This window comes from Bubalus kerabau, chromosome 20, assembly GCF_029407905.1.
Source record: "Bubalus kerabau isolate K-KA32 ecotype Philippines breed swamp buffalo chromosome 20, PCC_UOA_SB_1v2, whole genome shotgun sequence".
In the NCBI taxonomy this organism is placed as follows: Eukaryota; Metazoa; Chordata; class Mammalia; order Artiodactyla; family Bovidae; genus Bubalus; species Bubalus kerabau.
Genome location: NC_073643.1, coordinates 51,455,800 through 51,477,480, shown reverse-complemented (window position 1 = coordinate 51,477,480; position 21,681 = coordinate 51,455,800). Strand labels below are relative to the sequence as shown.

Genomic DNA, 21,681 nt, shown 5'->3' with positions numbered 1-21,681 from the left:
CAGCATCAGTCCTTCCAATGAATATTCAAGGTTGATTTCCTTTAGGATCAACTGCTTTGATCTTGCAGTCCAAGGGACTCTCAAGAGTCTTCTCCAACACCACTGTTCAAAAACATCGATTCTTTGGTGCTCAGCCTTCTTTATGGAGCATTTCTTAGCGGCACATTCTTAGCCTTTGTCAGGACTCCCTTGTGTTCACACTGCACCTGGGGCAGCCAGCCGCTTCCAGGGTTGGAAAGAATGGTGTGAAAGAATCCCCTCCCCACCCTCTGCCCTTCGGGAACTAACTGGATTAGGCCCAGTGTAATTGTGATTAAAATCCTTCTGTGTGGGAACTGTGGCGGTGTGTTTAGGGCAGGGGTACCAGGTGGCTCTTTGGGGGAACAGGGTGCTTCAGGAGGCCTTTTTAGCACTGGACAGGTCAGAGACGCTGAGAAAATTGATTTGGGTTTTATTTTTTGCCGGTTTTGGATTAGGATCGCTCTTCTCTTTTAACTGTGGCTTTGTGCTTGCTGCTTTCCCTTTGTGATGCTCTCCCTTTCTGTCTTCTCCGCCTCCTTGTCCTTCCCCTTTCTTCTTTCCCAGCTCTGTTTCTCCTTCTGTCCCTTGGTTGCTCCCCTCTCAGACCCTGCCCCTCTGTCCTGTGGGTTTCGGGCTTGGTTTTGGCTGAGGGCAGGCAGAGGACAGATGGGGGCTGGTCCGGTGCTCAGGACTCATCCTAGTCACCCTGAAAGTCTGCCCCACCCCCAGGGATTGGACGGGGGTAGGACAAGAAGGAGGAGCCCCGCCCACACCCTTGCTGCTCAGTGTTTCCTCCTGATTCCGGCCTTGACCGGGTGCTGCCGGAGCAGCAGCGTCAAACCTGTAACCTGAGGCGTCCCCGTGGGGTGTGGGAAGTCAGCCTTGGCTGTGGCCTCCGCCGGTGGGTCTCCTTTTATGGCTCAATGGTTGAGCCTTTTGCTTGGGACAGTGGTGCAAGACGGGGACCCCCCCAGGATTCCTGGGTTGAAGTTGGGGAGAGAGGGGCTGAAGGAGCCTGGAGTGGGGCTCCGAGACTCGATGGGGCCACCTGTGAGACTGTGCGCCGCCCCGCGCTCCTGGGCTGAGCACCCCTGAGCCGCTGGCCCTCTAGCCTGCACCCGGCACCTGCCCCCACCCCCACCTCGGTGTGGCTCACAGTCTATTTCAGGAGTGTGAAGGGCTAGAGCCTTGACCTGCCACTTTCACTGCCCAGTTCTTAAGGGCTCAGCCTCCGAGGGATTTGCCAGGCAAGAATACTGGAGTGGGTAGCCATTCCCTTTTCCAGGGGATCTTCCTGACCTAGAGATTGAATCCGGGTCTCCCGCAGATTCTTCATCTGAGCCACCAGGGAAGCCCCCAAGGAACTCATAGTTTATTCCATAGCTGTTCCGTGAACCCACACAAGCCCCCTTCTTGGGGTGTGCCTGAGGGCCTGGCCGGTGCTCTCCATGCCCTCTGGCAGGCAGTGGCACAGGGGGTGAGGGTGAGGGTAAGAGCACCCACTTGTCCCTTTGAATGCTTCCAACATGCTGAACACAAATACAGAATCCGAGAATGGGTTGTTATCACCACCTTGTCACTGATACGGAGATTGAGATTCGGAAAGGTGAAGGAACCCTGGAACCCTGGCCTGTCTGGCAGCCAGATGGTGGCTGTCAGCCTTCCTTCCCTGTGTGCCCTGTCAGTGGGGGTCAGGAGTGGGGCCCCTCTTGCAGGTCAGTCTGCCTGTCAGTAATGTAAGGGGCCGGGTGCTCTGCTTCTCAAGGGCCCCCCTTCTAAGAAGGCTATGAAGAGGATGCCCCAAGATGCCGCTCCTGGGCCAGCTTGGCAGTGGTGTTGCCAGGGGAACAGTCAGCTGTGGTGATACCACCGGTTGGGTATGTGTCCTACTAGGGACAGAAGCTGGGCGATTATGACTCAGGTTCGAAGACCCCTCTCCACTGCTCTGTATGACTCGGTTCACGCCCTGAGTCAGCTGAGCCTGTACTGGGGTGTGTCCTTACCCTTGGAGGCCTGGGAGAGGGAGGGTGAGTCACTTAGCCCATTCCCGTGGCAGGAGTATCCCTGCTGCCAGGCTGTCACCCTGGCTGCCCACAGGGTGGGGCCTTCCTCCCCTTCTACTTCTTCCTCATGGCTGTGGCTCCAGAGACTTCTCCCAGGAGCTAGGGGTCGGGTGTCGAAGGCCTGGAGCCTTGTAACCCAACAGGAGCAGCAGAGAGAAAGGGGCCAGGTGCCAAGTGAGGCTGGAAGCCTGGGCAGCCGGTTTCCCTGCCTCCCCAGGGAGGAGCCTGGCTGCTGGTGCTCACCCAGGCCTGTGTGGGGAGCTGCAGGGACGCAGATGAAGCCAAGGGAAGCGGGAGAGATGCAGAGCAGATATGAGGTTGGCTGAAGCCAAGGCAAGCGGGAGAGATGCAGAGCAGATATGAGGTTGGCTGAAGCCAAGGGAAGCGGGAGAGATGCAGAGCAGATATGAGGTTGGCTGAAGCCAAGGGAAGCGGGAGAGATGCAGAGCAGATGTGAGGTTGGCCGAAGCCAAGGGAAGTGGGAGAGATGCAGAGCCACTTTGTGTTCCTTTGTCATCTTCGTCCTCCGGGGGAGAGACCAGCTGTCATTCTTGTGAGAGCTCGGGTGTGCTGGGTGCCTTCTCCAGAGCTGACCACAGCATGGTCAGCTGGGGGCCTCTGCAGGGGTCACTTGGGCATGGCCTCAGTCACCCTCTCCACACCCGCCAGTCCTCTGTAGCCCCGCACGGGCTCTATGGGCACCGCTGGCCAGCTGGGGGCACAGACTTTGTGGCCAAGGTGGGGTCTCTTCATGAGGAGGGACCATTGAAGAGACCCTCCTTTTTTTTTAATTTATTTTTTATTGAAAGAGAATTGCTTTACAGAAATTTGCTGTTTTCTGTCAAACCTCAACATGAATCAGCCATAGGTGGAAGAGACCTTTTTGAGGTTAAACTAAAACACATTTGCTAAGAATTTTCCTGTCTTAGGATGAAGATGTCTTATTTTTATGCTATCACAGAAGAAACAGAACCAGGGTAACATTTCACCGTTATGTAGCTGATTTTGACAGAAAAATCCTCTTTTCCTCTAAGAAGTTAGACGATAAGAGAAGCCAGACCCTCTGAGTATGTGCTCAGGGGCTCGCAAGGCACCTGTATGGCCTCTCCTCACCCGCTGTGGGAAGGCTGTGGGCCAGATGCTGGGGTCTGCCACCTCCTGGGGCAGAGGGAGCTCTGATCCTGCCACTTACACACTGTGTAACCTCTGGGAGCGGAAGGAGGTTCTAGCTCTTTCTGGGCCTCTTTCCCTACCTATGAAACAGGTGCCCATAGTCTCAGACCTGCCTGCTCCCCTCCCCTCAGTGCCATAGGTGAGGAGACTGCAGGCCCATTTCACAGATGAGGAGCTGGGGTTCAGGTCATTAAGGTCAGGGTCACTACATACTCTGCAGAAAGGGACATTGCTTGAACAGAGGCACTAACGAGTCCAGGATGTAAAGGTATCTGCCACCTGGGAGAGTGGGAATGTGCCCCTACCTCCAGTCTGCCCAAGCTGAGGGCCAGGTCAGTCCCCTGGTTTAGGTCCCTAGCACTCAGCCGTGGTTCCTATGCCCCAGGGTCCCTTCCCTGAGATCAGCCCTGATCTTCCCACACCCTGGAGAGTCTGCCCCTCCTCACCGAGTCTTTCACAGCAAAACGGTATCCATAGACTTTTTTTTTTTTTTTAATGTGGACCATTTTTAAAGTCTTTCTTGAATTTGTTATAATATTGCTTCTGTTTTACGCTTTGGTTTTTTGGCTGCGAGGCATGTGAGATCTTAGCCCAAACAGGTATGGAGCCTGTACCATACCTCTGGATTGGAAAGGCCTAACCACTGGACCACCAGGGAAGTCCCAATATCCATAGACTTTTGACTCGTAGTCTACTTCTGCACAGCCTGGTCCTGCCCCTCTCAGGATCTGTTTCCTGTGACCTGCTGGACTGGAGGGGATCAGCCTCCCTGGGTCCTAGAGGCTGTGCCTGAATTGCCCCCAATTCTGGTGACCAAGGAGGTGAAGAGCATGAGGCCACATCAGAGCAAGACCCAGGGGGACTCGTGAAGCCAAGCAAACCTCAAAGCCCATTTCTACTCTGCACTTGGCACTGTGCTTGTCTGAGCTCTCTGTGTGTTCTCAGTAAGTACTGTCACTGTCCCCATTTTCCAGATTGGTTCGGTACAGATCGGATGTAACTGGCCCCTGCATCCAGTATGCAGGTCTGTCTGACCCAGAGCCCTGTGGCATAGCTGGTCCTTCATATGCATGGGACCCGCACCTGCTCCAGCTAGCACTTGTGTTCCCACCGGCCCTCCCCCTCCCTCCCTGGGAGCCTGGCTTAGCTTCCTCTTTCCAGAAGCATTCTTCCCCTACCCCAACCCTCACCCAGACCTGGCACTTCTACCTTCGTTTCTAGGTTTTCTGGGGCTGGTAGGAGGCAGACAAACTGAGGCCACCAACATTTAGCAAATTGAAGGAGTCTTGTGTTCTTTAGGTTTTTTTTTAATTGTTTTATTTATTTCTTTTTGGCGGTGCTGGGTCTTCACTGCTGCACAGGCTGTCTCTAGTTGGGATGTGCGGGCTTCCCATTGCAGTGGTGTCTCTTGTTGCAGAGCAGCGGCTCTAGAGTGCAAGGCTTCAGTAGCTGTGGTGCACGGGCTTCGTTGCTCCAAGGTATGTGGGATCTTCCCAGGTCAGGGTTTGAAGCTGTGTGTCCTGCATTGGCAGGTGGATTCTTTACCACTGAGCCACCATGGAAGCCCCCTGAGATTTCACAATTTCAAAATGTGTGTTGGCTCTCCTGCTGGCAGAGCCTCCCAGGCAGATACTGGGCTCAGAGCCCCAGCCACTCCCACCTCCCAGGACTCTGGTGGCAGGTGATTAGGGAGGCTCCAAGCCAGTCAAGCCACTTTCCTCTCATTCCCAGCCATCAGATACCCCAGCCTTGGCCTGGTTTGGGAACAGCTCTTTGGGGGCCCTCCTTGTTCCTGGTTCTGCTCTGCCAGGTTCTAAATCTGGAAAGAAAGAAAAAGAGAGGAGAAGGATCCAAGCCCAGTTCCTTAGTGCCTACATCCTCATCAGGCATCCTGCTGCTAAGTCACTTCAGTCATGTCTGACTCTGTGTGACCCCATAGACACAGCCCACTAGACTCCCTCGTCCCTGGGATTCTCCAGGCAAGAACACTGGAGTAGGTTGCCATTTCCTTCTCCAATGCATGAAAGTGGAAAGTGAAAGCGAAGTCGCTCAGTCGTGTCAGACTCTTTGCGACCCCATGGACTGCAGCCCACCAGGCTCCTCCATCCATGGGGTTTTCTGGGCAAGAGTACTGGAGTGGGGTGCCATTGCCTTCTCCAATCAGGCATCCTAACCAGCAGTAACTCATCCATAGACCCCCAGGTCCTGGGGAACAGTGTGTGGCAGCATTCCCAACTTCAGCTCCAGGCGTGGCCCCCAGGCAGGACCAGTAAATGTTCGTAGAGGTCAGGAAGAGATCTGTAAAACGGGCAGTCCTCCCTGGGCATGAGGGTTGACTCCTGGTTCCCAAAGGACTCCTAGACTCAGAGGTGGCCCTGTGTGAGACTTGTGACCCAGAGAAGCTATAAAACCTTCCTGAGCCTCTGTCTCCTCAGTTGAGAGTGATGGTCAGTGGTGTCCTTGTTGAAGGACAAAAGCTCAGGTGTGTGTAGAGCGCCTGGTACCCAGGAGGTGCTCTGTGAACTGCCGCCGTCGCCGCCGTTGTTAACAATCATTAAATGGCAGAGCCTGGTCTAGCCCCAGGGTTGTGGAGCTGAGCTCCACGCACAAAAGGAGCACAGCAGCTGCCTGCCTTGTCCTCACTGCCTAGAAGCCAGCGGGTCTGGGTCTAAGTTTTGTTTTTTTTCCAAAAAATTTCAGGATAATTCTGATATGCATCTGGATTTTAAAAAGTGATTACAGGTTTTTCTATTAAATCGTAGGTTTGGCAATGTAGAGTTCTGTTATTCTTTCATTGCGGGTCCCAGTTTTGACTCTCACGACCCAGTGGTGTGACTCTGGGCAGGTCACTTCACCTCTCAGAGTCACAGCTTCCCCACAGGAAAAGGACGATGCTGGTTCTCCTCAGCAGATGGTGAGTCCTGAATGAGGTGGTGTCTGTGACCAAGCACTGTGGCCAACGCAGCACTGGCCGAGCACCAGGGAGGGACAGTTGTTGCAAAGGGGGTGTAACTCCGTCAGTCATCCGGCGTTCAGACGGGGCCCAGGCATCTGGGGTCAGGAGCATCATGTGAGCCGACCTCCCTGGAACTCAGCCGCTGAGGAGGACAGGATACAGCCAGAACTTAATGAAGCGAGGTCTCATCTGGCGTGGGGCCAACTCATCCATAGCTGCAAAATTGGTTCCATTAGCTCCCTTAATGAGCTACGAAAGCCGGGGAAATGAGTGCGTGAGAGAGTAATGGCACATGTCTGAGGCTCTAATTTGAGACCGTGGTTAAAAAGTCAGATTTGACGTGACCAACAACTCTCCAGTAGCACTGATGCCCTTGCGGGGAAGGAGAGGGTGAAGCCAGTGAGGAGGGGGCGAGTCTGGCTCTATAAAGAAAATTGTTATTGTTATTTAGTGGCTCAGTCATGTCTGACTCTTTTGTGACCCCATAGACTATAGCCTGCCAGGCTTCTTTGTCCATGGGATTTCCCAGGCAAGAATACTGGAGTGGGTTGCCATTCCCTCCTCCAGGGGTGCTTGACAACTCAGGGATGGAACCTGCATCTCCTACGTAGGCAGGTGGATTCTTTAGCATCTGAGCCCCCTGGGAAGCCCTTATAATGAAGATACTGAGACCTTAAGAAGGAAATTCCTGCTTAGAACCCTGAACTTGAGGTCAGTCTATACCATTCCATCAGAGGCTATGCTCTCCGTTCTAAGTAGGCAAAGCAGCCAGCACGGGTCCCATGAGCTGGCCAGGGGCCGGAATGCCATGCCTGCTGCTGATGGCACAGGGCGGGTGGTCTCAATATCTGGCTCTGAAATGAATCCTGCTCTTCCAGTGGTGTCTCATAAGGCTAGATATGTCCCCATGGGAAAATAATCCCAAATAATTACAGAGCTCGGAGCCAGAAAGAACCTCAGATATGGTTGAGTTGAAAACTCTTACCAAGAGGGGGTTTAGTAAGTCCAAAGTGCTTTTTCTCACCTGTAACCTCCCTCTGTAGAGAATTGGGGTTCTCCACAGTGGAAAAAAAAATGTCGCAAACCTAGATTTCCCCATAACATTCTGTGCAGACCCACTGCCTGAGTGTTTGACACCCAGCATGCGTGTTGTGGTGTAATCAACAACCCAGAGATGCCACTCCTGAGAATTCCAGCCTACCCCTGCCTGAGGCTGGGCTGAGACCCCAGCGTGGGAGAGAAGGTGTTGGGAGAACTCAGCAGTCCTTCCTGCCTCTCTCTCCTCGGGCACCAAACAAAGTTGGAATTCCAAGAAAGTGGAAATCATGGGAATTTGCTGACCCACAGATCAGTGAGAGGAAGTAGATCCCTGGCCTCTGGGAGGTTCGGGCTGTGGGCCGTCCTGAAATCCAGAGTTCATATTTTTTAATTTGCTGCTGTCTCACTGATGGGAGAGATTATAAACCAGCTATCTTCCCCCGGAAGGAGTGGGTGTTCCGGCAGAGGCCCCAGCAGCTTGGCCAAGGCTGTAGGTTAATTGGCTGGGAGTGTGGAGGTTGGGGTGGAGTGGGAGAGGCTGCTTGTCCAGCCCAGGGCCTTCGGGCGTCCTGTGTGTGCGTGTGTCTGTGGGAGAGAGAGAGGGCGATACTGTGAACATTTTTACTAGAGAAGATGTCCAGGCGTGTACTGGCTATGTGAAGGGGCATGTGGGTCTGGGAAGGTGGCCTTTCCTGGGCTGGGAGATGGCTGAAGAAGGGTGATGGGGGTTGGTCCCTAGGCTGTGTCTTACAGAGTCACTGCAGACACCCCAGATCTGTCTGATGCTCTGGGAAGGCAGACAGAGGGCTTTCACAGCTCTGGGCAACATGAGGTGGAGGGTCCTGCAGTGGAGATAGGATCTCAGTGGGAGAGGAGGTCTGAGCAGAAGGGTCTAGGCTTGGTCACCTGCCCAGGCAAGACTGTCACAGGTTGAGTTGTGGGAGCAAGACCCCAGTATTTCTTGGGCACCTGTCTATGCCCAGTTCTCTGCTTGACACTTCAGAAAAATAGAAAATATTCAGAAAAATAGACAAATAAATGGACAGATTGTTGTTGTTTAGTCACTAAGTTGTGTCCAGCTCTTTTGCGACCCCATGGACTATAGCCCAGCAGGCTCTTCTGTCCATGGGATTTTCCAGGCAAGAATACTGGAGTGGGTTGCCATTTCCTTCTCCAGGGGATCTTCCCAATCCAAGAATGGAACCCACATCTCCTGCATTGATAGGCAGATTCTTTAGCACTGAGCCACTTGGGAAGCCCAAATGGACAGATCGATGGGCCTTATTTTCAAAGTTAATATCACAGAGTTCAGAGACACACACATACCTTGGCCCACACACACTGACACACATTCCTCATACCCATACACACCCATGCACGTACCCCTTGCATGCACGTACTCATGTGTCCAGGTACCCATGTTTCCAAGCACGTGAACACACTTACACACACACTCCCCTGCTCGTGTGCACGCCATGTCCCATGCACACATTTATTTTGGAGCAAGATTCCCGAGTCTTGCAAGCAGTAGTTTTGGCCACTGCCTCTCTGACTTGGGGCCACCCTGGCCTCTCATCCCCGCTCTGGGAGGGGTTGTCTGGATGCTCTGTGTGGAGTCCTGCTCTTCCAGCCTCACCTTACTCCAGCCTGGTGGCCCCAGGGCAGTGACTTCACCCTCCAGAGACTCTTTGCCTCAGTCTGCAAACGGGGGCTGTTGGTTCCCGCCCTGCTTGCCTCACAGGGTGGCACCAAGCATTCCCACGAGATAAAGGAAAAGAGTGTTTTGTAAACTGTAAATTGTTTTCCAAACAGTCAAGTGCTGCAGTTGTTTTCCCAGCTCCTGAACTCAAGAATCCCTCCACCCGCAGTAAACCCTGTGCTTGGGTGGGAAGAGACACTGTGTGGAGGTAGTCGAGCGGTCTGGCCGATTCAGAGGCTCTATTACACCTGGAGAGCCAGAGGGGCATGGGCAGCTGTGTCTCTGGGAAGCAGGCTCCTCTGCCCTCAAGCTGTGAGGGGGTCTGCAGTCTGGTGGGGTTGGTCAGCATCTCGGCTGTCTGACTGTGGGCTCTGGGGGTTGATGAGAAATGGCAAAGGAGAGTGAGGCGAGAAGGGAGAAGTGGAAACCACTTCAGCACAGTCTGTAACTAGAGCATTGTCATTTGATCAAGGAAGTGTCATCTCAGATTCAGTACTTACCTGACATCAGTGGAGGGGGGGGGGGGTGCGGGGGCACACCTCCAGCACAGCTGGGAGCCGTCCCAGAGGAAGAAGCCAGGGTTCCGTCCCACAGGTGTGCAGGGGAGCCTGTTGGGCACTAGCTGGAACCGTGGAGCAACTCAGGAGACATCACAGACCCTCCCAACTCTGGTGTACCTCTGTGGGGGCTCGGGGGCATCGGGTGGGAGTGAGACCAAGATGTGGATCTGTTGGGCACCCCATCTTCTTTTCTTCCCAGCTGTGACTGGGGACCAGGATACTGAGTGGCCTCCAGCAGTTTCAGGTATTAGGATATGGGGGTCAGTGGAGACCCAGAGACTGCTCAGTGAGCACAGTAATGTTGGAAGGGGGCTGCAGTAGGTATTTTGAGGAGCCCCTGACCAGAGGTCCCCTCTGTGGTTCCCATCCTTCCAGTGCAGCCCAAGCCCTGCGTCTTAACACCAGGGAAACAGAGGCACAGAGAGGCAAAAGACCAGCCCCAGGTCACATGGAGAATAGGAGTAGAACCCAGGCCTCCTGTCTTAGCCCTGTGCTCTTTTCCATGCCTGGGAAGATGGGGCTCTTGCTTGAGGACCCCTTTTATGAAGAATAGTGACCCCTCAGGTACTTGCATGAATGAAGCCTACCTGTAGCCATGGGCTTGTGGGCTGGAGGAGTCAGGATGGGCTTCCTAGAAGAGGTGAAATCTGGATCGCCAGAGGGCACAGGTGAGTACAGCGGAGAGGAAGCTGGGCCGGGTTTTCATGTCTCTCATTTGTTGAGCCTTCCTGGCTCCTCCCTCAGTTTCTTCTTATTCTCTCCTCATGGTGGGTTGTGAGGGTTTCTTCCCTTTCCCCCCACTTGATAGGTTTTTTCATTAAATCCCCAAGTATTATCTGAGCCAGTGCTCTGTGTCAGCACTGGAACCCAGACTGGCCCTGCCCATGGGGGCCCACAGTCTGAAGCCGGAGACGGCCCGGTGCCGGCCTGACTGGGGAAACGGCCGCATGATCTGGGACCAGTTACTCACCTCTCCCTGCCTCCATGGTGGTAATAAAGTCCCTTCCTCCTAATATTTGTAAAAGGCTCAGAACAGAGCCAGGCATATTGAAAGTGTATTGTCTATATGTGTATGTGTGTGTTTATAGAGTTATCAAAGGAACAGGCTAATTGTAGGTCATGAGAAAGTGATGCACAGGAGGGAACAGAAAAGGGAGATGATGCAGGAGCTTTCTGGGGAGCGGGCAATGTTTTCTTAAGATTAAAAAAAAAAATCTGTATTTATTATTTATTTATTTGGTTGCACTGGGTCTTAGTTGCAGCGTGTGGGATCTAGCCACCTGACCAGGGATCAAACCCATCATCCCATCCTTTGTTCTGGAGCTCAGTGTTTTCTGCCAGGCCCCAGCCGGGGACTCCCAGGTTAACCCCACCTCCCTCCACCTTCATGCTCCCTCCGCCCTGGTGGAGGTGCAGAGGCAAAAACCACTGAGGGAGGTGCTGGGAGGACTTCTAAGAGCAGGAGACATCTGAACCAAGCCCAGAACGTTCCTCAACAAGGGAGAGCTGGCCCAGTGGAGAAGGAGATGGAGCAAGAGAGCACAGGGTATGGGCAGAGTGTGAGGCTTGTTTGGGGCCAGTGCGTCCGGTGTTCTGACCTGAGCCAGGTGTTCTGGGGCCAGGGCAGCAGAAAGGGAGCCGGGAGAGGAAGGCGAGCTCTGGATGCCAGGGAAGAAGTTGGTCTTTATCTGGAGCATGAGGGCTGGAGATTTAAGGAGTGAAGGTGGGGATGGGTGGAGAAGAGCCAGAGAGGAGGAGGCGGGACTGAGGACCCCACAGAAAACCTGTCAGCTGTGGGCTGGGCCTTTGAGGAGAGGAGAGAGAGGACCCTGGTACAGGGGTCGGGGTACCAGAAGCAGGACAGAGTGAGGGTCCAGGAACCCTCCTGGAGGCCCTGCCAGGACATGGTCAGGTCAGCTAGGGAAGGTGTTGGGAGGCCAAGCAGAGACGAGGTGCGGAGAGGACAGAGCAGGGAGGGAAAATGCATCTTTGATCCTGTGGTTGAAGCCTGAGGCACCTCAGGACGCAGTGGGGGCAGGGGGAGCCGATGTGACCAAGCCTCTTTCCCCCAGTGCTGTTAAGTAAGAAGCTGGTGCATGGGAGCTGTGTGGGCAGAGAATAGAGGAGGCAAAGGCAGCACGAGCAAGGGATCCATGGTTTCCAGGCTGGGAGCGTCTGCCTACAGCCGCCTCTGTGTGCCCCATTCTGGACTGTTGGCGGAGCGGGAGCCCCCAAGCTGGTGGAGGGGCTCCCCTACCTCCTTGCACTCCACACTAGGGTCAAAGGGAACAGCCCCCCAGACCAGCATCAGACAGATGCGGAGACCCACTGTCTCCCTCTCCATCCCAGTTGATCTTTGCCTGGATAGCTTGGTCCCAGAGGCTGCCCCGCACATGCCCTAGAGGACAGGAGACCATCCTGCCCAGGAGGAAAGCAGGGCCCAGGGTCCTGTGGGTACTGAGCCAGACAGAGCTGGGCTCAGCCTGTCTTGGTCTGCAGCCTTGCTCTTCAGCCGTGTTCGACCAGGAAGCAGATGTGAGCAGCCTTACCGGGGGATGCCTCATCCCTGTTCTCCCCATTCTGGGCCGCCTCCCCCAGAAGGCCAACTTCTCCACCCCCTCCACCTCTGAGCATGACCATTTCAAGGTCTTGCTCATTTCCGGCGATTGGCCTTAAGGTTGGCAGCCACAGTCTGGGGCTGAGTTAACCCGAGCAAAGATCCTGACGCCCACCCACCTGCTGCCTGCTTCGCTATGATGCATCCTGTGGGGATGACTGTTATTACTCCATTTTACGGAGTTGTGGGCTGTGGCTTGGAGCTGTGAATGTTTGCTTGAGGTCACACTGAGTCATGGAGGAATTTAACCCCAAGCCCGGAAACCTCACCCCACCAAGGAGTCACCCCCATCAAGCAGGGTCCTCCTTCCCGCCAGCCTCTACCTCTGGCCCACAACCCTCATGTCATCCCACTGGAAACATGAGGCTCTACGGATGTGTGGCTCCTGGCACAGGGTCTCACACTGATGTGTGATTTGACTACAAAATCCTCTCAATTTCCACCTCAGTTGCTTCCTCTTGGGAAAGGAGGCAGGGGCTTCTCTGGCCTCTGAGCCCTTCCAAGCTTTCAGCTACCTCCCAGGCCTTCCCGAGCTACGAGCTAAGCTTGCTTGAAGCTGACCCTCAGCCAAGTGCAGGGGCTCATTGGACCACGCATCCAACCTGGACTGGGATCTTCCTTTTGCCCTTCATCAGCTGGGTGACCTCAGGCAGGTCACAGGCCTCTCTGAGCCTGTGTGTCCTTGTCTGCCAAGTGAGGGCACTGGCACTGTCTGGGTGGCTCCTGGGGAAGTGGATTCTGGGCCTGACACTGTCTGTGCCTCCCTGCCCTCAGCTCCTGTACGACAGCCCCAAGGCCCGGCAGGAGGTGGACCACCACTGGCAGGCCTCTGGTGGCCCCCACATCGTGCGCATCCTGGATGTTTATGAGAATATGCATCACAGCAAACGCTGTCTCCTCATCGTCATGGAATGGTATGCCGCCCACCCTCCCTCAGCATCTCATTGGTACCCCTGTGCCCACCCCCCCCAACTCCCGCCATTCTTTAGAGGTCTCTGTTCTTCAGATAGCAGCCCCGGGAGGGCCCCCCAGCCCCTGAAAGGTGATGGACCTGGGCAGCTGGCCCCAAGGGCACTCCTGCACGGGTGGAATCCTCAGTGGCTGTAATATGGCTTCCCTGGGTGTGATTCCCCCTCAGTGAGGAGGGGCTGGGAGAGCTGTTGGAGAAGGCCACCAAGCCCTGAATGTGGCTGGGATGGGGGAAGACTGGGGGAGGAGTGGGATATGCACTGTCCCCTCGGCTTTCTCCTCGCCTGGATTTGCACTCCCATGGCTCCCCCCCGCCCCCCACCCCCGATGTTGGGTGATCCTGGCCTGGACCCAGGAGCCAGCGGCCTCCTCCATCCTAGGCTTCTCCTGTGAACACTGTGGCTCAGCCCTAACCTTCCTCAGAACCTGGGCCCTGGGTCTTGGCCTCCAGCTCCTCCCTGTCTGCCTTTCAAGTTCCCCCTCACCCCGTAGGGTAGCAGCTCTTGAGTCAGATTTAGGGTTCAGATCCTGACTCTGTCACTCAGTAGCTGTGTGACCTTGGGCAGGCCTCTCACCTCTCTGGATCGCTGTAACTTCCATGTAAAGTTACATGGAGGGAGATCTTAGTGTGGCATTCACCCTGTTCATTCTAAGTGCTCTGTGTGTACTGCTGAATCAGTCTTCCCAACTCTGTGAGGTTGGTGCGCTAATCCCTGTTTTATCGAAGAGGAAGCTGAGGCACAGAGAGGAGAAGGGATCACCCAGGATCACACAGCAGTGCACACAAAGGGTTTGCCCAGGGCACGGCACACAGTAGGTCCTCAGAAAATGGTGGTCATGAGGATGATAACTGACATCTCATTCCTCACTTGGGTAAACTTGGATAAAGGAGGGGCTGCCAGATCAAGACAGTGTCCCTGGGAACATAGATGCTCCCTGGGGAAGATCCTCCCCTAGTTCGAAGAGTTGAGTTCAACCCACCCAAGCCAACAGCCCACCACATACCAGGCTCTTCAAGACACGGTGAGGCTGACAGTGACCATCCTCCAGGGGAGCAGCAGCAGGGCTGGAGGCCTGGGCCCATGACCTGGGGCAGGGGCAGGTCAATGCCTGATTCTCCCCCTCTGTCCCCACTTTCTCTGACAGCATGGAAGGTGGTGAGTTGTTCAGCAGGATTCAGGAGCGTGGTGACCAGGCTTTCACTGAAAGAGGTACGTATGTGCTGCTGCATGGGGAGTTTGGGCTGAGATGGGGCACACAGAGTTTCTTTGTGATGCTGGGCAAGACCCTGTCCCTCTCTGTGCCTCAGTTTCCCCACCTGAACAAGGGTTGGGGGGAGAGTGTTCTTCCCCCAAGGGGTTCTGTGCGTCTGTGGCAGCTTGTCAGAGATGGACTCCCCATGGGCCTGGGATGGAGGCCTCAATGCTTCTTGGTGCCAGCCAGCAGCTCAGCTGGGGGCATCTCCAGAAGAAACTAGGAGGACCAGGGTTGGGGTCTGAGGTGGGGTCCTGGGTGGCAGGAGTGCACCATCTTGTGCTCTCCAAAGAGGGGTGATGGGGAGGGGCCCCCTGGGTTGCCTGACCCTTGAGTGGCATCCGTGGCCCCCTCCCCTGCCCATGTCTGCAGAAGCCGCAGAGATCATGCGAGATATTGGCACTGCCATCCAGTTTCTGCACAGCCGGAACATCGCCCACCGAGATGTTAAGGTGAGGCTCCAGGACCCATGTTGGGGGACCAGGACAAAGAGTGCCATCCACAAACCCCAGTGGTCCCAGCATCCACTGGATAGAGGCCACGTTCCTTGCTTGGCATTCCAGGCCTCTCCCCGCGGCCCATACTGCATGGCTCAGCCTCTCCTCCCATGGTCCCAGTGTGTTCATTGTGCTTTAGCCAGATAGGTCTCCTAGTTTCCTTCAAGCATATATAATCCCAGTAGGCATAAGAATAAACTAGTGCCTACCTTGAGCCACTGGGTCCTGAGAAGCATCTCATTTAATCCTCTCCCAGCCCTGTGAGAGGGTGCCATTACCCATTTGACAGATGAGGAAACTGAGGCTCAGAGAGCAATTGTCTTGCTCAAGGCTCTGCAGATGCCTCACTGGGGATTCATGCATTCGTTTGTTCACTCAGCAAGAATTTTGTGAAGACAGTGTGCCAGGCTTCGGTGACGGCTACCCAACACTGTTGGAGCTTGTGTGAAGTAACAGCCATAGTTCCCGTAGGCAGAGCCTCTGATGGCAGCATTTTAGGGGAAGGAGGCCCTTTGCTGGGCACTGGACAAAGGAGCGGAGGTGATCCTAGCGGCTGGACCTGCTTGTCCCTCCAGTGGACGGGCTTGAGAATGTTCTCTCCAAATTTCCTGTCCAGGGAGGACTGGATCTTACAGGTGATCAGGATCAGATGGAAGAAACGCAAACCGAGGCAGCTTCACATGCACACACACACACACCTGCATGTGCCAGCCACTGTCAAAGCAGAATTACTACTCCTGGATCCTTGGCCCCCTAGGGGGCCTAGACCTAGACCCTGACTGCCCTGTCCCCCAGACTTATTTCCTCCTAAGACCGGGCAGAGGAGACCTGAAGGTCCAGCTGCTGCATCAGGTTCTTCCCCTGGCTGAGTATCACCAACTCTTGCAGTTACCCTTTGATTTTGGATACACGTGGAGCCACAACAGTCTCACCTTCTGAACCATTGCTTTATTTTGGCCCTGGCCCCCTTTTTTTTCCTTAAGGGGAGAAAAGCCTTCTTTGGAGAAGATTCCTGTACAAAAACTGCTTCCCTGTTTTTCACCCCAGTCCAAGTTTGGATCATCTCAAATAGAACCTGAGAAATAGCTTTCACTGGCTCCAAACTGAAATTCCATGTGCCACCCCATGCCTCTGCCCCAGCTCTGCTGCTTCCCTCTGTGGGCCTAGGTCCTACCCATTCATTAGAAAGCAGCTTGAGTGCTGCCTCCTCCATGCAGACCTCCCCACTGCCTTCATCCCTCAGACCCTCTGTGCCCTACAACCAGGAAGACTGGCCTCTGTGCAGCTCCCGGGGCCTGAGTTCCCCAAGCAACCTCAGGTAGGGGCCTGTCGTACAGGCTTGTTCTGGGCTGTGTACAGGATATGTGGTTGGCAACACTGGCTCATGAGAAGCCCCCCCGTTCCCCTGGAACCCTCATTTTGGCATCTCATGGTAGCATCACCGACTCAAGCTCAGAAGTTCCTACCCCTGGGCTCTCTGTGGCACTCAGTTATCCCCAGCTTGGTGGAACCACTGCCTCAGTTTCCCCTCTGTGAAACAAGGTGTCACCTCTCAGCCACACTAGTCTCCTCCACCTTTGGCCCACATCATTGGCGGCCAAGACCCAGGTCTTTTTTAGTGAGATGGATCCAGCTCCTCCTGCCTCAGTCTGGATGAGGGAAGGAGGAAGGAAATCTGACTGCAGATCACTGTGGAAATCTGCCCCCACCTGGTGCCTGACTCCAGACTAATGTTTTCTCTCCCTGGCCCAGCCTGAAAACCTGCTCTACACGTCCAAGGATAAAGATGCGGTGCTGAAGCTCACGGACTTTGGCTTTGCCAAAGAGACCACCCAGAATGCCCTGCAAACTCCATGTTACACTCCCTACTATGTGGGTGAGTCCCTGGGATGTGGCTGGTACCTCTTTATTGTACCCCGCCCCCCACCCCCGCCTCACTGTGGTCTGGGGCAGCCTGTGGGACGCAGAAGCCAGAGGGTTAAAGCGCTGTGAGGAGGGAAAGGGAGGGGGGTTCTGTCTGTGTGGAGGTGGCAGCTGGGGGGCCGGAGGCTGCAAAAATATTCTCCCAAACTTCAGTTTTTGCTTTTGAAAATAGATCCAGGAAAATTCTGGCTCTGGCCTGTGAGCTGAATGACATCACAGTGGCTCTAAATATATATGTGATAAAAGGCTGCCGTCGGCTTGGGATGGAGCCCAAGTGCGGTTGTTTTTCTCCGGTTTTTATCTTCCTGGGAGTCATATTCAGAAAGTGGGCAGGCATGCCCTCCTACATGAGAGGGAAGCAGGGGGCTAGCCACCTGCGTTTTGGGAAAGCGTCCCTTAGGTGAGGGCCAGGATGGGCCCCGGGGCTTCACACACACTCATGCTTCCTGGAAAAGCTCCCTGCTCCCCTGTGAGCAGGTAGCCCCTAGACCTGGAGAAGCCACCCCCCCCAACCCCCGGAAAGTGCCCCTTCGTGGAGAGTGGGGTGATGACTTGTTTACAGACTACTCTTCTCCCTCAGGATAAGCCTTCCAAGAGCTGTTGAAGGGGTGGGAAGCCCCCCGAGACAGCTGGAATGGCACTCTGTTTACCAGGACGTGTTTTGCAGTATTTTGACTTAGCAATTTCCTGGCCTACCGATCTCATTGCACAGATGGGAAGACCAAGGCCCCATGGGATGGTCGCCAGGTGAACAGTGGAACCCAGAGCCCTGGCCATGGCCCTTCCTTGCCCATGACCTAGGCTGTCTGTTCAGGAGGCAGGGGATGTGGGGCAGCTGCTGGGCTGGGACCCTCTCTGCTATGGCAGGACCCCACCCAATCCCGACTGTCCTTCTCTCCTTCCCCTACCGCACCATGGCTGAGATTGGCCCAAGGTAGCTAGGAGGTTATCATCTCTCACAGCCCAGCCTGAAAGCGGGTTTATTTTATCTGGGAGCTGTTGTTCCTCCCCCAACTTCACACACATGCTGCCTTCCCAGAAGGTGCCAGACACCAATCTGCTCTGCCCCATCCCCGGCTCGGGCACCTATTCCCACCTTGCCCAGGCTGTAGGCTCCTGCCAGTGCCCCAAGACCCTTGGACTGAGGGTCCTCCTGTGCCCTCTGCTCCGGCAGCTCCTGAGGTTCTGGGTCCAGAGAAGTATGACAAGTCATGTGACATGTGGTCCCTGGGCGTCATCATGTACATCCTGTGAGTACCATTGCTTTCCTGCACCCGCAGGTACCCTTGGAACCACTTCTGCCCCCACCTTGCAGGGTGAAGGGCTCAAGCGGGCCACTCTTCCAGCAGTCTGCTGTTCCCTTCTGGTCATGGGACACCTCTCCTTCAGGTTCCCCAAAGGCCTCCCCATGCCAAGGGCAGCTGGTGTTCCTGGAGATGAATCCCCGAGTTCAGGGGGCTGATATTATTGCCCTGGTGTCTGGCTGCCTGTCTCCCAGTCAGGGTCTTGGGGAGGAGAATGGGTCCGCCCTGGCGCTGCCCCCACACCCGTGCCGAATGACCTCCGCCCTCCCCCAGCCTGTGCGGCTTCCCGCCCTTCTACTCCAACACGGGCCAGGCCATCTCCCCGGGGATGAAGAGGAGGATCCGCCTGGGCCAGTATGGCTTCCCCAGCCCTGAGTGGTCCGAGGTCTCCGAGGATGGTGAGTGACTCTCTGCTTAGCTCGCTCCACCGGACCCCAGCCACCTTCCTTCCAGGAGAGACCACTTAGGTGTCAAACCGACCTGTGTTTAGATCCTGGCTTCCTCCACATCCCAGCTGTGTGATCCTAGGCAAGTCATCTCACCGTTGGAACGTCCTTCTCTATGTCTGCCAAATGGGCTCGAAACCTGCCTCCTCAAAACTTCCCCTAGTTCTTGTCCTTCATTCATGTTTTCCCTTTGGGGACCATGAACAAAGCTGGCCTGTATCAGTTATTTATGGCTGCCTAGCAAATTACCCCAAACACTAGTGCCTTACAGCAAGAAGCCCTTATCAGCGCACTGTTTCTGTGGGTTAGGAATTTGGGGGCACGTTGCAGAGCTGGCGGTCTCTGGGAGGGGGGACTGGCTCTGAGCAGCTCCACAGCCTCACCACTGCCCTCTCTTCCCTAGCCAAGCAGCTGATCCGCCTCCTGCTGAAGACGGACCCCACTGAGAGGCTGACCATCACACAATTCATGAACCATCCCTGGATCAACGTGAGTGCCTCCTTGTCCTTGGCGGGCCGGGTGATGAGCTTGAGCAGGGCTGCTGGGGGGGTGGTCGACGGCTCCAGAGGCCCTGGGGTGGGCCACAGATATGCGGTAGTGCCCCGCCTTCACCTGCTCCTGGTCTCATCAGGCTCCTTCACCACCCTGAGCCTGATTCCCCATGAGCCCAGAAGAAAGGGGTTCGGGGTGGGGGAGCAGCCAGTGCTGTCCCAGGTGCCTGCAGGGTCTGATCCATGGGCTTGGGGCTCCTTCCAGCAATCGATGGTGGTGCCCCAGACTCCACTCCACACGGCCCGAGTGCTGCAGGAGGACAGAGACCACTGGGATGAAGTCAAGGTGGGTGGACCATCTCCCCACAGGTCTCAGGGTTTTGGAAAAAGGGACTGTAGGGTGGTGACCTCCCAGAACCTGGGTCTTAGGCCCCCTCTTGCCTCGTGTCAGTGACCGCATAGTGGTCTTTGGGCCACATTACCCTATTCAGGGCAGTGCTTCTGACTTGTTCTCTCAGTGAAGTGGGGCTTTGGCCTCAAGCTTTGGCCATAATTGCTCTTATGATCTGCAGCGTCTGGGAGGGTGGTCAGCTTGCTTTTAGACTCAGGAGAGGCCAGATTTGAGCCTGTGGGGCAGTAGCTCAGAGCCTGGGACAACCTGGGCACAGTCTTCAGGCGCTGGTAACCTGGGTGCACAACACGATGGTGTCCCCTGAAGGCCTTTGGTCCAAATCCCTGTCCTGCTTACCCCTAGTGTAGTCCCAGGGAGTCACCACACTTCCTGTGCCTTGTCAGGTAAGCTTAGTCTTTACCACAGAGGACTGGAGTGAGGACTATGTGAGGCAAAGCGATGGGCCCAGAGCTGGGTACGTGGGGGCGGTCGGGCAGCAAAGGTGGCCACTGCCGTCACTGACACTATTAAGGGGCCACTCAGGCAGGAGGTGAGGTCTCTTGAGGTCAGTAGACCTGCTCTCCCCCATCCCCATCCCCAGGAGGAAATGACCAGTGCCTTGGCAACCATGCGGGTGGACTATGACCAGGTGAAGATCAAGGACCTGAAGACCTCTAACAACCGGCTCCTCAACAAGCGGAGGAAGAAGCAGGCAGGCAGCTCCTCGGGCTCACAGGGCTGCAACAATCAGTAGCTCCTGCGACCTTGGGGGAGCCAGAGGACACACTGGAGTGGGCTGAAGCCCTGACCTGGAGGGCTCAGGGCCCTGTTTTTTTAACAAAAGAGTTGTTTGTGCTGTGTTGCAATTTGTCACTTGGAACTTCGGGATGGGGGAACATGACCCCAAGTCCTTCAGAATCGCATCCCGGGGTCAGGCCCTAGAGAAGGGCCACAACCTGGGCCCCAGGGAGCCACGTGCTGCAGCTCCAGTGCCTTTGATCACGGTGGCCTGAATGCCCTGTGGCTGCATCCTGCTCAGGGCCTGGCCTTAGAGTTTTAGGCCCCTCGGCATTGTGGTTGGTCTTCCCTCCTGTGAAAAAAGCTCCCCAGAGGGTGGGCAGATGGGCCTGGCCTTGGGAAAGGCATCTGGCCACTGGTTGTCATGGCGACCAGGGACAGAGTTGCCAGTCTCGAATGCTGAGTGAGTGAGCAAGGGAGGGAGGGGGGCAATTGAGGGTCTGCCTGTCTTCTTGGGGAGGATGCTCTCCTTGTGCCACTCACCCCTCTCAGACTCCCCTCCACCCTTCCGTCTTTGGTCTCCCTGAAGTGTCAGGGTCAGTCTGCCTGGCTCCCTGGGTGGTCCAGCGCTGTGTTGCTGCAACCCATCCCACAGGGCCCTTGGAAGTCTCCTTCCACAGAGTGCCTGAGCCTAGCCATCCTGTTACGACACCCCCCCACCCCATCCAGAGTGGCCTCTCATCTCAGTGAGGGGTTTGGGGGGGCAGATGTTTTTAACCCTTTTTTTACTTTGGAAAATGTCACTGTGACAAAAGCCAGTACAGTTACCCTGCCCCCACCTGCTCATCGGATCCCAGGCAGGAAAGCCTGTGCTTAAGGGTTCACCTCCTACTCTGTCCTGGTTGATGACAGGGCTTGTCTCCTGGTGTACTTTTGTGAGAGTGGATGGCTGGAGGCAGGGCTAAGGGGCTCCCCCTTAATCCAGGGCCTCTTTCTGTAATTTGGGTCAGACTCAAGGTAGTGGAGGGCTGCTGTTTAGAGGGTCTGGTCCTTTCTTTTTTGCCTGAGTCGGAGCAGACAGGGCCCCTCCCTCGCTGCTCCAGGCTCACCCAGCCCCACACTTCCCTGGGAGTCTCAGGATGCTGAATGCCTGATATGGGCCTGGCCAGTGCCTGGCCCCAGCCTGCTTCCCGGTTCCTCACCCTTCTCTCACTGGCTGGGAAACCCTAGACCATGTCAGGGAGGACAACACTGCTGGGTTCTATATCCAGGTATTAATAAACAGCATTTTGGCATTTTTCCCTTGTTCCTGGGTTTCTCATCTACACGAGTGAACAAAAGCAGCCCAAGGGCATGTGCTCACACCCACTAGTAATTTCACTCCTGGCGGACAGGGTGCTTCAGGCCTGGTAGACATGCCAGGCTGGCTCCAGGGCCATGGCCTCACCAGCTTGGAGAGGTCAAGGGAGCGAAGAGATGGCAGCTGCCCCGTGTCCCCAGCTCTGTGCCTCCCAGTGCACCGTGTGTGTGACACCCACCCC

General features: G+C 55.5%; 1 protein-coding gene across 2 annotated transcripts in view; it reads left to right on the top strand.

The window, feature by feature from the left end:
- The window catches only part of MAPKAPK3 (MAPK activated protein kinase 3), a 28,663-nt gene extending 7,215 nt beyond the window's left edge, over nt 1-21,448 (top strand). For both annotated transcript variants that reach the window (XM_055557255.1, XM_055557254.1), the window contains exons 3-11: nt 12,902-13,041; nt 14,243-14,307; nt 14,723-14,802; nt 16,600-16,723; nt 17,945-18,020; nt 18,348-18,472; nt 18,924-19,009; nt 19,277-19,357; nt 20,004-21,448. In XM_055557255.1, the coding sequence (XP_055413230.1) occupies nt 12,902-13,041; nt 14,243-14,307; nt 14,723-14,802; nt 16,600-16,723; nt 17,945-18,020; nt 18,348-18,472; nt 18,924-19,009; nt 19,277-19,357; nt 20,004-20,156 (930 nt within the window). In that variant the 3' untranslated portion in view covers nt 20,157-21,448. The remainder of the gene's footprint in view (nt 1-12,901; nt 13,042-14,242; nt 14,308-14,722; nt 14,803-16,599; nt 16,724-17,944; nt 18,021-18,347; nt 18,473-18,923; nt 19,010-19,276; nt 19,358-20,003) is intronic.
- Nucleotides 21,449-21,681: the final 233 nt, after the last annotated feature.